Source organism: Manis javanica, chromosome 15 (genome assembly GCF_040802235.1).
Source record: "Manis javanica isolate MJ-LG chromosome 15, MJ_LKY, whole genome shotgun sequence".
NCBI classification, from domain to species: domain Eukaryota; kingdom Metazoa; phylum Chordata; class Mammalia; order Pholidota; family Manidae; genus Manis; species Manis javanica.
In genome coordinates this window covers 38,064,580-38,079,973 of record NC_133170.1, presented here as the reverse complement: position 1 = coordinate 38,079,973, position 15,394 = coordinate 38,064,580, and the positions used below count along the sequence as shown (strand labels likewise).

The 15,394-nt window shown below is 39.0% G+C and overlaps 1 protein-coding gene across 6 annotated transcripts in view; it reads right to left on the bottom strand.

Annotated features, from left to right (window-relative positions):
• PIK3R4 (phosphoinositide-3-kinase regulatory subunit 4) overlaps window positions 1-15,394 on the bottom strand; it is an 83,519-nt gene that overhangs the window by 23,934 nt on the left and 44,191 nt on the right. For all 6 annotated transcript variants that reach the window (XR_012125641.1, XR_012125640.1, XM_073222988.1 and 3 more), the window contains 2 exons: window positions 2,251-2,452; window positions 256-443 (listed from right to left, as the gene is read on the bottom strand). Coding sequence is in view for 4 of the 6 variants with exons in the window: in XM_073222988.1 (XP_073079089.1) it covers window positions 256-443; window positions 2,251-2,452 (390 nt within the window). In the remaining 2 variants the exon portion in view is untranslated. The remainder of the gene's footprint in view (window positions 1-255; window positions 444-2,250; window positions 2,453-15,394) is intronic.

The window sequence follows — 15,394 nt, the reverse complement described above, 5'->3', positions numbered from 1 at the left end:
TCAACCCACAATTTCAGGTCACTTCATTGTTGAGTACTCTAAAATGAGACCTTTCTCGATCCTTTCAATGACTGGATTTCTCCTTGGCTATAAAATTAATGACACATATTGAACCTATCTTAAAAAGAAACATGTCCTCCCTAAAGGACAAGACACTATATTGTTTTTTCCAGTACAGGACACAGTCTTTAAACATCCAAAACAGTAGAATGGGATTAAAAGACAAAAGAAGGACTGTTGCCTAGGTGACAGTACCTGTGGAGAAGTTGACAAAGGGACACAAATGCCAGCAGATGACTCTGATCGAGGAGGCTTCCCAGTCTGCATCACCTCCTGGTCACTCCCTTTAGGGAGGGCCTGTGGGATGTTCGGTGGTTCCAGTGACCCAAACATGCTTTTCCATTCTTCATTTACATTTGAGTCTTGTTTGACATGTTTTCTAGCTATAAAAACAGATTCAGAAGTTAGTCTGAAAGAAGCCTCTAAACCGGTATGTGCTTTTATTGAGGTTTTTTTTTCTTTTTGATGGGGAAGGGCCAGCAAGGACTTCACATCCAATTTGTTTTTTATGATCTCCAATATATGTACATTTATGTATCAACTCATTAAATCTCACTGCATCACTAGGGCAGATGGAATGGATGCACTTTCAATGGCATTAATAATTAGACCTCACTGCTCCTTAGTTTCCCAAGCCTAAGCACCATTTTATCTGAAGAACCACAACAAAAACCACACTGCTGAATATGACCTATTTCCAGCATCAATTACCTGGGACAAAAAAAAAAAAAAAAGAAGAAATAGAAAATCTAATGCTATATTGCTAACTCCGGACTACAAACAACTGAGAAACCCTTTATTTTTTTAAACTTTGTCCAGTTACAAAAAAGACATTATTAACACAAAGTTCTAGCATTACCAAAATATAGTATGAATTGCCCCCATAACTTTGTAAACTTTATAAACTACATAGTTTAACGATATACTACCACATTATTTTGCAAAAAAATATATACATACTATTTTACAACTTGCTTTTTTTACCTACTTAATACTTGAACACTTATATAACCACTCCCCTATAAATGGACACTTTCATTTATTTCCTTGATATTTTTCCATTGAGAACATTCTTTTACATATTTCTTCACATTTCTGCCAATGTTTCTTAGGGGAAGTTTTCAGAACTGAAATTGAAAGTCAAAATTTAAGTCAAAGAATAAGGACACTAATTTCTAAAAAAGAATATGCTCAATTATCATCTCATCAACAGTGCATAAAAATGTATATTTCTTTACCCTTGCTGTACTAGGTTATCATCCATCTTTGCTAATCACATGCAGAAAATGGCATCTTACTGTTTTAATTTGAATTTATTTATTTTAATTTGAATTTACCTTTTTAAACATGCGTTTCTATTCTTCCATCAGTTGTATGTTCAAATTCTTCTCTATTTTTCTTTTGGGGTGCTTGTACTTTACTTAATCTGTATGAGTGCTTTAAATATTATGGTTGTAAACCATTAATAATTAAGTTGCAAATACCTTATCCCAAGTTTGGCAGTAGAGGTTCACTTGAAATAGAATTCATCAGCAGCCCTCAAAATCTGATACTGGAACAGAGGGATTTGTAAAGGCCGGTACTTTTTAGTGAGTACATCTCCAAAAATAGTTAAAAGGAGAATGCACAAGACCTTAAAATAATCAATCAATATCAATGTCCCTGTCACAAGAGCTAACTGTTCTAAATCTCAAGACTTCCAAGTGGTTAAGGTTTCTCTGATCTCTACTTTTCTGCATTTCGTTGTTAATAACAGGCTATTCTTTCCAATTCACTGGGCATTAACTACTGATAACAAACTAAAACACTTTACCTTGTTTCACATAAGACCATTGGCCTTGGATTGGTGTCTAAAGGACTAAAAAATAAGAATTTCCCCTTCAATCACACACCTCCACAGAGCCAACATGATTTTATTGTAAGAGCAAGGCTTTGGAGCCAGGGAGGGTCTGAATCCTGACCAAGACATGCACAGAACCAGGACTTCGGCAAGTTACTGTATGTCTTGACTGCTAGTTCCCTTCGCTTTCTCTTTCCCAGATCTTCCTGCTAAATAATGGGGAGTCACTCCTGAATTTGAAAATCCTGCATCTGGGAAATGTGACTTTTTATTTTACGACTAACTAAAATTGGCCTTATGAAATAATTAGTAATAACAAGCTAAACACACACACACATAAATGTACATACCTCGCTTGTCATCTGGTTCCTGTTTGGTTTTAACAAGATCAACTTGTCTCCCAGTTATGCCTAAGGCTGCCAGGTCAATCACGCCTTTCTGACTGCTATCGTGAAGATGGCTCTGGTCTACTATATTGGCCTTTGCTTTGTTAGATTTCATCATGAAGTCTTTCAGGGCCAGAAGTTTGTCTTCCTCTTCCTCTGTCATTCCCTAAAACCGAATAAAACCATTATGTTCTGGGTTATTTTCGTAAATAACAACAACAGGCCTTGGAATAAGTAACAGACTAAATATTAGCAATGAGACGTGCAAAAGCAAGAAAAAAAGAAAGTATCAATATCGAACAACATCTTACTACTATGATCTCCTAGAACACTCTCTATTAGGGTACTTTCTGTTTTGCATCATGATTTGTATCTCTCTCTCTAACTGAAAGAAATACAGTCCTTTCAAATATCCAAAGAACCACAAACTTAGCAACACCATCCACCAGCATTCTAGGATGATGTGGTCAGTCACACTACCTAGGTTCAAACCCCAGCAACATTACTGTCCGTGTGACCTGAGGAAAGTTACCCAATTTCTCCCTACCTCTCTTCATTTCTCTATACAATGGGGATAATTATTAACACAGACCTTGTAAGGTTATCTTTAATAAGGTAATTCACACAAGACACTTAGAACACATGAAGCAGACAGCCAATAAATTCTACATAATTAACTTAAGTAACTGACTCAATGAGAAACTTAAATATTTCAGTAAATGGAACAATTCTGTATTTTCTTCTTAATTTTCTAACCATTCTCAGAATCCTTTAGAATGCCTTTATTATGCAAATGCAAAAAATAAAAATGATAATTCACCTAACACCTAAATATAGAATCCACTGAAGTTCAATTATTCACAATCCACAGGCACACAAGACACAAGCAAACTCAACAAAGAAACTCAGAAAGCTAAGAAATAATTAAATAAAACTACATTTAAGTACAATAATCATAGCAGGATCCCTGATTGAACTGTTTCCAATATTAACCTTAAGTTCTTCATTTATTCTCACTTCTGAAATTTGCTTGAAATATACAGTTTTATAGCTATATTAAGAATTCTATATTTGTTCATTCATGAGAAAGGGCTCTGTTTTTATCCACAAAAGGGAGGACCAGTGTAAAGGCAAAAGAAAGGAGTAAGAGACAGTGATGTATACCACAATATGCAGAAACCCTGACAATACTCAGCTAGGTGAAAGAAACTGGACACAAAGGGCCACACAGTGCGTGGATCCATTTATATGAAATATCCAAGAGAGGCAAATCTGTAGAGGCAGAACATAGATTTGGGGGGGGGGAGATAAATGGGGAATGGCTGCTAATGGGCATTGGGATTTCTTTTTGGTATGATGAAAATGTTCTTGAATTAGATAGTGGTGATGGTTTCAAAACTGAATATACCAAAACCATTAAATTTTACATGTTAGAAGAGTGAATTTTATGGTGTAGCCACTATGGAAAACAATTACTGTTGTTCCTCAAAAAATTAAAAGTAGAAGTATCATATAACCAAGTAATTCCACTTCTGGGTATTTACCGAAAGGGGGAAAAAAATCCACTAATTTGATAAGATATATGCACTCCTATGTTTACTGCAGCATCATTTACAACAGCCAAAATGTAGAACCAACCTAAATGTCCACCAATAGTTGGTTTAAATATACAATGGAATATTATTCAGCCATAAAAAGAAATGAAATCTTGCCATTCACAACAACATGGATGGACCTAGAGAATATTATGCTAAGTAAGTCAGAGAAAGAAAAATACCATATGATTTCACTCATATGTGGAATCTAAAAAACAACAAACAGAAATAGACTCATAAATATAGAAAACAAACTATGAGTTGTGGGGACAAAATAGGAGAAGGGGATACAGAAGAAGAAACTTCCAATTATAAAATAATTCCCTATGCTATGAAGTACAGCATAGGGAATATGGTCAATAACACTGAAATAACTTTGTATGCTGACAGATGATAACTATACTTACCAAGGTATTTTGTAATGTCATCATTATGTTGTACATCTAAAACTAACATAATATTGTATGTCAACTATACTTCAATAAAAGAATTAACGATAAAAATAAATGACTTTTAATATAATTCACATATAAAAAATCCCACTTTGTTCTTGTATTGCAATAAAAAAAGTTAATCATTCAATCATTTCAAAAAGTGAGTTTTATTATATGTGAATTATACCTAAATAAAAGATGTTAGAACTGCACCATCAAAAAAAAACAGTGAAGGACATTACAAAAGAAAATTGGGAAAATCATTCATGAATGTAAATAGAAAAATATCCAATAAATATCAAAATGCCAAATGCAGCATATATAAAAATGTATTTCACATAATATTCATCACTTTGTGTTACTTATACACTACATATTTGTATTTTTACAATGAAATGTATGTAAAAATAAACACAATATAATAAAATAATGCTTAGTCCAAAAAATCCAGGAATTAAGGTTGGTATGGCAGGAAATCAATCACTATAGTTAACAGAAGAAAAAAAACCATACAATTATCTGAAAAGATAAAGAAAACAAGATATTTGACAAAACTTAACATTCTTCCATAAACTACTCTTAGCAAGGCAGAAATGAAAGGGAATTTCCTTATGATAACAATAGTGTATAAAAAAGCTATTAAGAGGAGGAGCAAAGATGGCGGCATGAGTAGAGCAGCGGAAGTCTCCTCCCAAAACCATATATATTTTTGAAAATACAACAAATACAACTATTCCTAAAAGAGAGACCAGAAGACAGTACAACAGCCAGGCTACATCTACAACTGCGAGAACCCAGCGCCTCGCAAAGGGGGTAAGATACAAGCCCCGGCCCAGTGGGACCCGAGCACCCCTCACCCCAGCTCCCAGCAGGAGGGAGGAGTCAGGTGGGGAGGGAGAGGGAGCCCAGGACTGCTAACACCCAGCCCTAGCCATCCGCACTGGGAGTGCAGACACACAGTGCATGGTGTGCTGGATACTAAGGAAACGGAAGAATAAAACCTGCAACTGGGTCCCCGCAGCCGACGCCCCTGGAACAAAGAAAAGCAAGTGCTTTTTGAAAGACTTAAAGGGATAGGGACCCCACGGATGGATGGAAGCATCCCAGTGCAATCAGCAAAGCAACTGGGAATCCCGGGGAACTCCAGGCACCCTAAACCCCTGGGCGACAGCGCAGCTTGGAAGCCTCGCATGGCGATAAACAGCTTCCTGCTTCGACCCCTCCAGTGCGGCTCTGCCATAGTGGCAAAGGCCACGCCCACAGCAACCACAGAGCTTATTGCACAGACACCAGGCAAGAATCAGAGACACCGTCTCCACGCAGCTTCCCAGCACTAGCCACTAGGAGTCGCCGGTCTCCAAGGAGAGGAAGACCACAAACTAGCAAGAAGGGACGTTTTCCGAGCCAACACACGCACCAGCTCCTCACAACGACCTCTAACGCCATGAAAGGGTAGAAGAATTTGATCCAGACAAAAATAACAGATACAACCCCTGAGAAGGAGCTTAGAGAGACAGACCTAACCAATCTCCCTGAAAAAGAATTCAAAATAAAGGTCATAACCATGCTGATGGAGCTGCAAAGAAATATGCAAGCGCTAACGGACAGAATAGGGAGGGAGACTACAGAAATAAAACAATCTCTGGAAGAATTTAAAAGCAGAATGGATGAGATGCAAGAGGCCATTGATGGAATAGAAACCAGAGAACATGAACGCATAGAAGCTGATGCAGGGAGAGATAAAAGGATCTCCAGGAATGCAACAATATTAAGAGAATCTTGTGACAAATCCAAAAGGAACACTATCCACATTATGTGGGTACCAGAAGAAGAAGAGAGAGAAAAAGGGATAGAAAGTGTATTTGAAGAAATAATTGTTGAAAACTACCCCAAACTGGGGCAGGAAATAGTCGCTCAGACCACAGAAGTACACAGAACTCCCAACAGAAGAGACCCAAGGAGAACAACACCAAGACACATAATAATTAAAACGGCAAAGATAAAGGACAAGGACTGAGTTTTAGAGGCAGCTAGAGAGAGGAAAAAGGTCACCTACACAGGAAAATCCATCAGGCTATCATCAGACTTCTCATCAGAAACCCTAAAAGCCAAAAGAGAATGGCATGACATATTTAATGCACTGAAACAGAAGGGCCTTGAACCAAGAATACTATATCCAGCATGATTATCATTTAAATATGAAGGAGGGATTAAACAATTCCCAGAAAAGCAAAAGTTGAGAGAATTTGCCTCCCACAAAACACCTCTACAGGGTATCTTAGATGGACTGCTCTAAATGGGAGCACACCTAAGGCTAAATAGATGTCACCAGAGAAAATAAAATTACAGCAAGAAAGCAGACCAACCAACTACTAACTAAAGGCAAAAAATAAAATCAACAGCCAACAAAAGCAGTCAAAGGAAACACAAAAGAGCACAGAATAAAACACCCAACATATAAAGAATGGAGGAGGAGGAATAAGAAGGGAGAGAAATAAAGAATCATCAGACAGTGTTTATAACAGCTCAATAAGTGAGTTAAGTTAGACAGTTAGATAGTAAAGAAGCTAACCTTGAACCTTCGGTAACCATGCCTCTAAAGCCTAGAATGGCAATAAGTACATACCTTTCAATAATCACCCTAAATGTAAACGGACTGAATCCACTAATCAAAAGACACAGAGTAATAGAATGGATAAAAAAGCAAGACCCATCTATATGCTGTGTACAAGAGACTCACCTCAAACCCAAAGACATGCACAGACTAAAAGTCAAGGAATGGAAAAAGGTACTTCATGCAAACAACAAGGAGAAAAAAGCAGGTGCTGCAGTAATAGTATCAGACAAAATAGACTTCAACACAAAGAAAGTAACAAGAGATAAAGAAGGATATTACATAATGATAAAGGGCTCAGTCCAACAAGACGATATAACTATTATAAATATATATGCACCCAACCCAGGAGCACCAGCATATATGAAACAAATGCTAACAGAACGAAAGGAGGAAATAGAATGCAATGCAATCATTTTAGGAGACTTAACACACCATCCACTCCAAAGGATAGATCCACCACACAGAAAATAAGTAAGGACACAGAGGCACTGAACAACACACTAGAACACACAGACCTAACAGACATCTATAGAACTCTACACCCAAAAGCAGCAGTATACACATTCTTCTCAAGTGCACATGGAACATACTCCAGAATAGACCACATACTAGGCCACAAAAAGAGTCTCAATAAATTCCAAAAGATTGAAATTCTTACCAACCAGCTTCTCAGACCACAAAGTTATAAAATTAGAAATAAATTTTACAAAGAAAACAAAAAGACTCACAAACACATGGACCCTTAACAACATGCTCCTAAATAATCAATGGATCAATGACCAAATTAAAATAGAGACGAAGCAATATATGGAAACAAATGGCAACAACAATTCAAAGCCCCAACTTCTGTGGGACACAGAGAAAGCAGTTCTAAGAGGAAAGTATATAGAAATCCAGGCATATTTAAAGAAGAAAGAACCATCCCAAATGAATAGTCTAAAGTCACAATGATTGAAATTGGGAAAACAAGAACAAATGAGGCCTGAAGTCAGCAGAAGGAGGGACATAAGAAAGATCAGAGAAGAAATAAGTAAAACTGAGAAGAATAAAACAATAGAAAAAAATCAATGAAACCAAGAGCTAGTTCTTTGAGAAAATAAACAAAACACATAAGCCTCACCAGACTTACTAAGAGAAAAAGAGAATCAACACACATCAACAGAATCAGAAGCGAGAAAGGAAAAATTACAACAGACCCCACAGAAATACAAAGAATTATTAGAGACTACTATGAAAACCTATATGCTAACAAGCTGGAAAACCTAGAAGAAATGGACAACTTCCTGGAAAAATACACCCTTCCAAGACTGACCAAGGAACAAACATAAAATCTAAACAGACCAATTACCAGCGACGAAATTGAATTGGTAATCAAAAAACTATCCAAGAACAAAACCCCAGGCCAATGGATTTACCTCGGAATTTTATCAGACATACAGAGAAGACATAATACCCATTCTTCTTAAAGATTTCCCAAAAATAGAAAAGGAGGGAATACTCCCAAACTTATTCTATGAAGCCAACATTACCCTAATACCAAAACCAGGTAGAGACCCCACCAAAACAGAAAATTACAGACCAATATCCCTGATGAATGTAGATGCAAAAATACTCAACAAAATATTACCAAACCAAATTCAAAAATACATCAAAAGGATCATACACCATGACGAACTGGGATTCATCCCAGGGATGCAAGGATGGTACAACATTTGAAAATCCATCAACATCATACACTACATCAACAAAAAGAAGGACAAAAACCACATGATCATTTCCAGAGACGCTGAAAACGCATTCAACAAAATTCAACATCCATTCATGATAAAAACTCTCAATAAAATGGGCATAGAGGGCAAGTACCTCAACATAATAAAGGCCATATATGATAAACCCACAACCAACATCATACTGAACAGCGAGAAGCTGAAAGCTTTTCCTCTGAGATTGGGAACAAGACAGGGATGCCCACTATCCCCACTGTTATTCAATGTAGTACTGGAGGTCCTAGCCATGGCAATTAGACAAAACAAAGAAATACAAGGAATCCAGATTGGTAAAGAAGAAGTTAAACTGTCACTATTTGCAGATGACATGATACTGTACATAAAAAACCCTAAGAACTCCACTCCAAAACTACTAGAACTAATATCGGAATTCAGCAAAGTTGCAGGATACAAAATTAACACACAGAAATCTGTGGCTTTCCTATACACCAACAATGAACTAATAGAAAGAGAAATTAGAAAAACAATTCCATTCACAATAGCATTAAAAAGAATAAAATACCTAGGAATAAACCTAAACAAGTAAGTGAAAGACCTAAACCCTGAAAACTATAATACACGCTGAAGAAAAATTAAAGAGGACACTAACAAATGGTAAGTCATCCCATGCTCTTGACTAGGAAGAATTAATATTATCAAAATGGCCATCCTGGCCAAAGCAATATACAGATTTGATGCAGTCCCTATCAAATGACCAACAGCATTCTTCAATGAACTAGAACAAATAGTTCAAAAATTCATATGGAAAGACCAAAGACCCCAAATAGCCAAAGCAATCCTGAGAAGGAAGGATAAAGTGGGGAGGATTTCGCTGCCCAACTTCAAGCTTTACTACAAAGCCACAGTAATCAAGACAATTTGGTACTGGCACAAGAACAGAGCCACAGACCAGTGGAACAGAATAGAGACTACAGACATTAACCCAAACATATATGGTCAATTAATATACAATAAAGGAGCCATGGACACACAATGGGGAAATGAGTCTCTTCAACAGATGGTGCTGGCAAAACTGGACAGCTACATATAAGAGAATGAAACTGGATCACTGTCTAACCCCATACACTAAAGTAAATTCTAAATGGATCAAAGACCTGAATGTAAGTCATGAAACCATAAAACTCTTAGAAAAAAATATAGGCAAAAATCTCTTGGGACATAAACATGAGCGACTTCTTCATGACTCTATCTCCCCGGACAAGGGAAACAAAAACAAAAATGAATAAGTGGGACTATATCAAGCTGAAAAGCTTCTGTACAGCAAAGGACACCATCAATAGAACAAAAAGGTACCCCACGGTATGGGAGAATATATTCATAAATGACAGATCCGATAAAGGGTTCACATACAAAATATATGAAGAGCTCATGCACCTCAACAAACAGAAAGCAAATAATCCAATTAAAAAATGGGCAGAGGAGCTGAACAGACACTTCTCCAAAGAAGAAATTCAGATGGCCAACAGATACATGAAAAGATGCTGCATATCACTAGTCATCAGAGAAATGCAAATTAAAACCACAATGACATATTAGCTCACACCAGTAAGGATTGCCACCATCCAAAAGACAAACAGCAACAAATGTTGGTGAGGATGTGAAGAAAGGGGAACCCTCCTATACTGCTGGTGGAAATGTAAATTAGTTCAACCATTGTCGAAAGCAGTATGGAGGTTCCTCGAAAAGCTCAAAATTGAAATACCATTTGAGCCAGGAATTCCACTTCTAGGAATTTACCCTAAGAATGCAGCAGTCTAGTTTGAAAAAGATAGATGCACCACTATGTTTATCGCAGCACTATTTACAATAGCCAAGAAATGGAAGCAACCTAAGTTTCCATCAGTAGATGAATGGATAAAGAAGATATGGTACATATACACAATGGAATATTATTCAGCCATAAGAAGAAAACAAATCCTACCATTTGCAACAACATGGATGGAGCTACAGGGTATTATGCTCAATGAAATAAGCCAGGTGGAGAAAGACAAGTACCAAATTATTTCACTCATATGTGGAGTATAAGAACAAAGAAAAACTGAAGGAACAAAACAGCAGCAGAATCACAGAACCCAAGAATGGACTAACAGTTACCAAAGGGAAAGGGACTGGGAAAGATGGGTGGAAAGGGAGAGATAAGGGCAGGGGAAAACAAAGGGAGCATTACGTTTAGCATGTATAATGTGGGGGATCATGGAGAGGGCTCTACAACAGAGAGAAGACAAGTAGTGATTCTACAGCATCTTACTACACTGAAGGACATTACTGTAATGGGGTTTTGTGGGGGGACTGGTGAACGGGGGAGTCTAGTAAACATAATGTTCTTCATGTAATTGTAGATTAATGATAACAAAATAAATAAATAAATAAATAATAAAAAGCTATTAGCTACTTGTAAAACCAGAGAACACTATGGTGGTTTCCAGTCTGTCCTGTCGGGGAATTGGGAGACGTTATATAAACTTGCAACTACTAAATAAAAACTGGAGAATAAAGAGGGGGAAAAAAAAGCTATTAGCAAACACCACACTAAGTGGTGTAATGTGAATTTTCCCAGTGAAATGAGAAACAAGACAAGTGAGCCAATTCTATCTGACTCTATAATAGAGATACTGGCCATTTAAACACGGCAAGGAAAACAAAAGCAGCCAGACTGGGGAAGGAAATGACTACTATCCACATAAGATATGACTGCAATGTACAAATTCCAAAGAAATACACAAGCAAGTTATTAGAATTAATAAGTTTTGCAAGTTGCTGGTACCAGTATAAAAATTTTTTTCTATATACCACCTACAAAAATAATTTTTAAATATAACAGTTATAACAGCATTCAAAAAATCAAATACACAAAATATTTACAATACATGTATTAAACTCTACAATGTAGGCATTACTGACATAAACTGAAGATCTAACTAAACAAAGGCATACCACATTCAACTGGAAGACTGAAATTGTCAAGACTTCAGTTCTCTCCTAGAAGTTCCAATGCAACAGGAATTAATATACCAACGATTTTTTTTTTATAAAGTTTGACAGGCTGATTTGAGAGCATCTTATGGAGAATGTATATGGAAATGCAAAGGACAAAAAATAGCCAAGACAATCTTGAAAAAGAAAAATAAGCCGGGAGATTGTGCTCTAGCCAGAGACCAAGTCTTAAGGAAGTGAAATACTAGCCTAAGTCCATAAACATACCCACAGACTTCTGCTTCTGGCCATGATGTACAACAGATCTACAAAACTAGGGATTTATCCTCCTACCTTAAACAACTGAAAACTGGAGAAAAAATATGAAACCACACTTTTACAGGCACTGAAAAACAGGATGAAGGGCTGTGACACCCAAGATAAAAAAGATGAGTCCTATGGCTGACTGTCTAACATACTCTCTACAGAGTTTCAGGCCTTGGCACAAAGAGGGGAACTCAGTTGAGGACAGTCAAGCTCAAGAGACAGATCAAAATTCAAGGAAGCCAGAAATGCTAAATGGTGTGGGATAGAGAACTGAGGAAGACGAATATGACACAAAGCAATAGCTACAGAGGGGGCTGAACCATGTATGTGTGAGAGAAAATTACCTGAGGCCAGGGAAAGAGCAACCAGAAAGCAGCAAGCCTACACAGGCCTGGCAACATGAATGGTTCCTGGGGAAAGACCTCTTAATACATCACGTCCTCAGAAGTCCTTACAGCTGGGCTAAATTAGTCAATGACTAAAGTCTGCTCTGGATCTGTCCTAACAAAGCTTAAAAGCAAGACTTAAAAGGATCAAATTGATTCCAAGTAACTTACTGTACAACAGAACAAATCCAACAGTACATAAAGGACCTTAGCACCCAACAACATAAAATTTACAGTCAACAGAGAAACAAACTGTGTGGCTGAGGGTCATGGATTGGAGGAAAACTTACATTCTATTGTATATTTCTTCCACCTTTTCAATTTTAAACCTTGTGTCCATACCATCAAGTCAAAACTTATTAAAATAAGAATCATCAAAAAGTTAAAGCATAGTCTCATTTTTTACAGTAAGGAGCGAAATCAGTTTGCATTCTGTATTAGTGCTTGATTAAATGGATACAGGGTGCTCTTGTAGAGATCTACCTACAACAGCCCTGCCATGTATCATCTCCAGATGGTAAGTCCTACTGAAAATCTGGAGTTAAGGCAGATTCTAATGTCCATATGGGTGATATTCCAAGTGTACTTAAGCCTATCATCAGACACTCTGAACACATATGCCCAGAGAACAAGGCTAGGCTGGTCTAGAAAGGCCTATTTTACCCATGATGTATTTATTCCAAGATGCAAAAGAGCACTGCAGGACCCCAAGTAAAAAGGTACTCTGCAGGGGCGGAGCCAGGATGGCGGCGTGAGTAGAGCAGTGGAAATCTCCTCCCAAAAACACATAGAGCTATGAAAATATAACAAAGAAAAATCTTCCTAAAATAGAGACCACAGGACACAGGACAACATCCAGACCACATCCACACCTACAAGAACCCAGCGCCTTGCGAAGGGGGTAAGATACAAGCCCCGGCGCGGCGGGACCCGAGTGCCCCTCCCCCGGCTCCCGGCGGGTGCAAAGAAACCGGAGCGGTTTTTTTTTTTTGGCGAGCGCTTTTTGGAAGCCTTAAAGGGACGGGCCCCCGTTGCTAGGGAGGCAGGGTGGCGGGACCTGTGAGCAGGTGCCTGGGACCGGCGCCTGAGGACAAAGAATATCCCGCGTTTCTCCCTGCGGGACCGGCGGGCGGGTGCCTGAGACCGGTGCCTGAGGACAGAGGAAATCGCGCGTATTTCCCCTTTTTTTTTTTCTCTTTTCTGCAAGTGCTTTTTGGAAACCTAAAAGGGACAGGGACCCCGGTGCTAGGGAGGCAGGGTGGCGGGACTGGTGAGCGGGTGCCTGGGACCGGCGCCTGAGGACAAAGAATATCCCACGTTTTTCCCTGCGTGACCGGTGGGCGGGTGCCTGAGACCGGCACTTGAGGACAGAGGAAATCGCGCGTTTTTCCCCTTTTTTTTTTCTCTTTTAAGCGAGTGCTTTTTGGAAGCCTAAAAGGGACAGGGACCCCGGTGCTAGGGAGGCAGGGCGGGGGGACTGGTGAGCGGGTGCCTGGGACCAGTGCCTGAGGACAAAGAATATCGAGCGTTCCTTCCCTGCGGGACCGGTGGGTGGGTGCTTTTTGGAAGCCTTGAAAGGACAGGGACCCTGGTGCTAGGGAGACAGGGCAGCAGAACCAGTGAGCGGGTGCCTGGGACCGGCACCTGAGGACAAAAAAAGAAAAAAAAAAATCGCTTGTTTTTTCCTTTTTTTTTTTTCTTTCTTTCTGTTCCCTCTCTCATTGTTGCTGTTGTTGTTTTGGTTTGGAGAGTGCTTTTTGAAAGTCTTAAAGAGGCAGGACAGGTCACGTAGACCAGAGGCAGGGAATCTGGGGATCTCTGGGCACTCTAACCCCCTGGGCAGCAGGGAGCACAGAGACCACTTACGGAGATAAATAGCCTCCCGGCCGGTCCCCCTCCAACGGGGCTCCACCATTTTGGAGGAACAGCCCCAGCCAGGCCAAGCCCACAGCAACAGCGGAAATAAACCCCAAAGCAACTGGGCAGGAAGCAGAAGCCCTGTCTGCGCAAAGCTGCCCAGCACAAGCAACTAGAGGTCGCTATTCTCCCAAGAAAAGGCTACAAACCAACAAGAAGGGAAGCTCTTCCAGCAGTCACTTGTACCAGCTCTGCAAACTATATCTATCACCATGAAAAGGCAAAACTACAGGCAGACAAAGATCACAGAGACAACACCTGAGAAGGAGACAGACCTAACTAGTCCTCCTGAAAAAGAATTCAAAATAAAAATCATGAACATGCTGACAGAGATGCAGAGAAAAATGCAAGAGCAATGGGATGAGATGCAGAGAAAAATGCAAGAGCAGTGGGATGAGATGCAGAGAAAAATGCAAGAGCAGTGGGATGAAGTCCGGAAGGAGATCACAGATGTCAGGAAAGAGATCACAGAAGTGAAACAATCCCTGGAAGGATTTATAAGCAGAATGGATAAGATGCAAGAGGCCATTGAAGGAATAGAAGCCAGAGAACAGGAACGTATAGAAGCTGACATAGAGAGAGATAAAAGGATCTCCAGGAATGAAACAACACTAAGAGAAATATGTGACCAATACAAAAGGAATAACATTCGTATTATAGGGATACCAGAAGAGGAAGAAAGAGGAAAAGGGATAGAAAGTGTCTTTGAAGAAATAATTGCTGAAAACTTCCCCAAACTAGGGGAGGAAATAATCGAACAGACCATGGAATTACACAGAACCCCCAACAGAAAGGATCCAAGGAGAACAACACCAAGACACATAGTAATTAAAATGGCAAGGATCAAGGACAAGGAAAGAGTTTTAAAGGCAGCTAGAGAGAAAAAGGTCACCTATAAAGGAAAACCAATCAGGCTAACATCAGACTTCTCAACAGAAACCCTACAGGCCAGAAGAGAATGGCATGATATACTTAATGCAATGAAACAGAAGGGCCTTGAACCAAGGATACTGTATCCAGCACGACTATCATTTAAATATGATGGTGGGATTAAACAATTCCCAGACAAGCAAAAGCTGAGGGAATTTGCTTCCCACAAACCACCTCTACAGGGCATCCTACGGGGACTGCT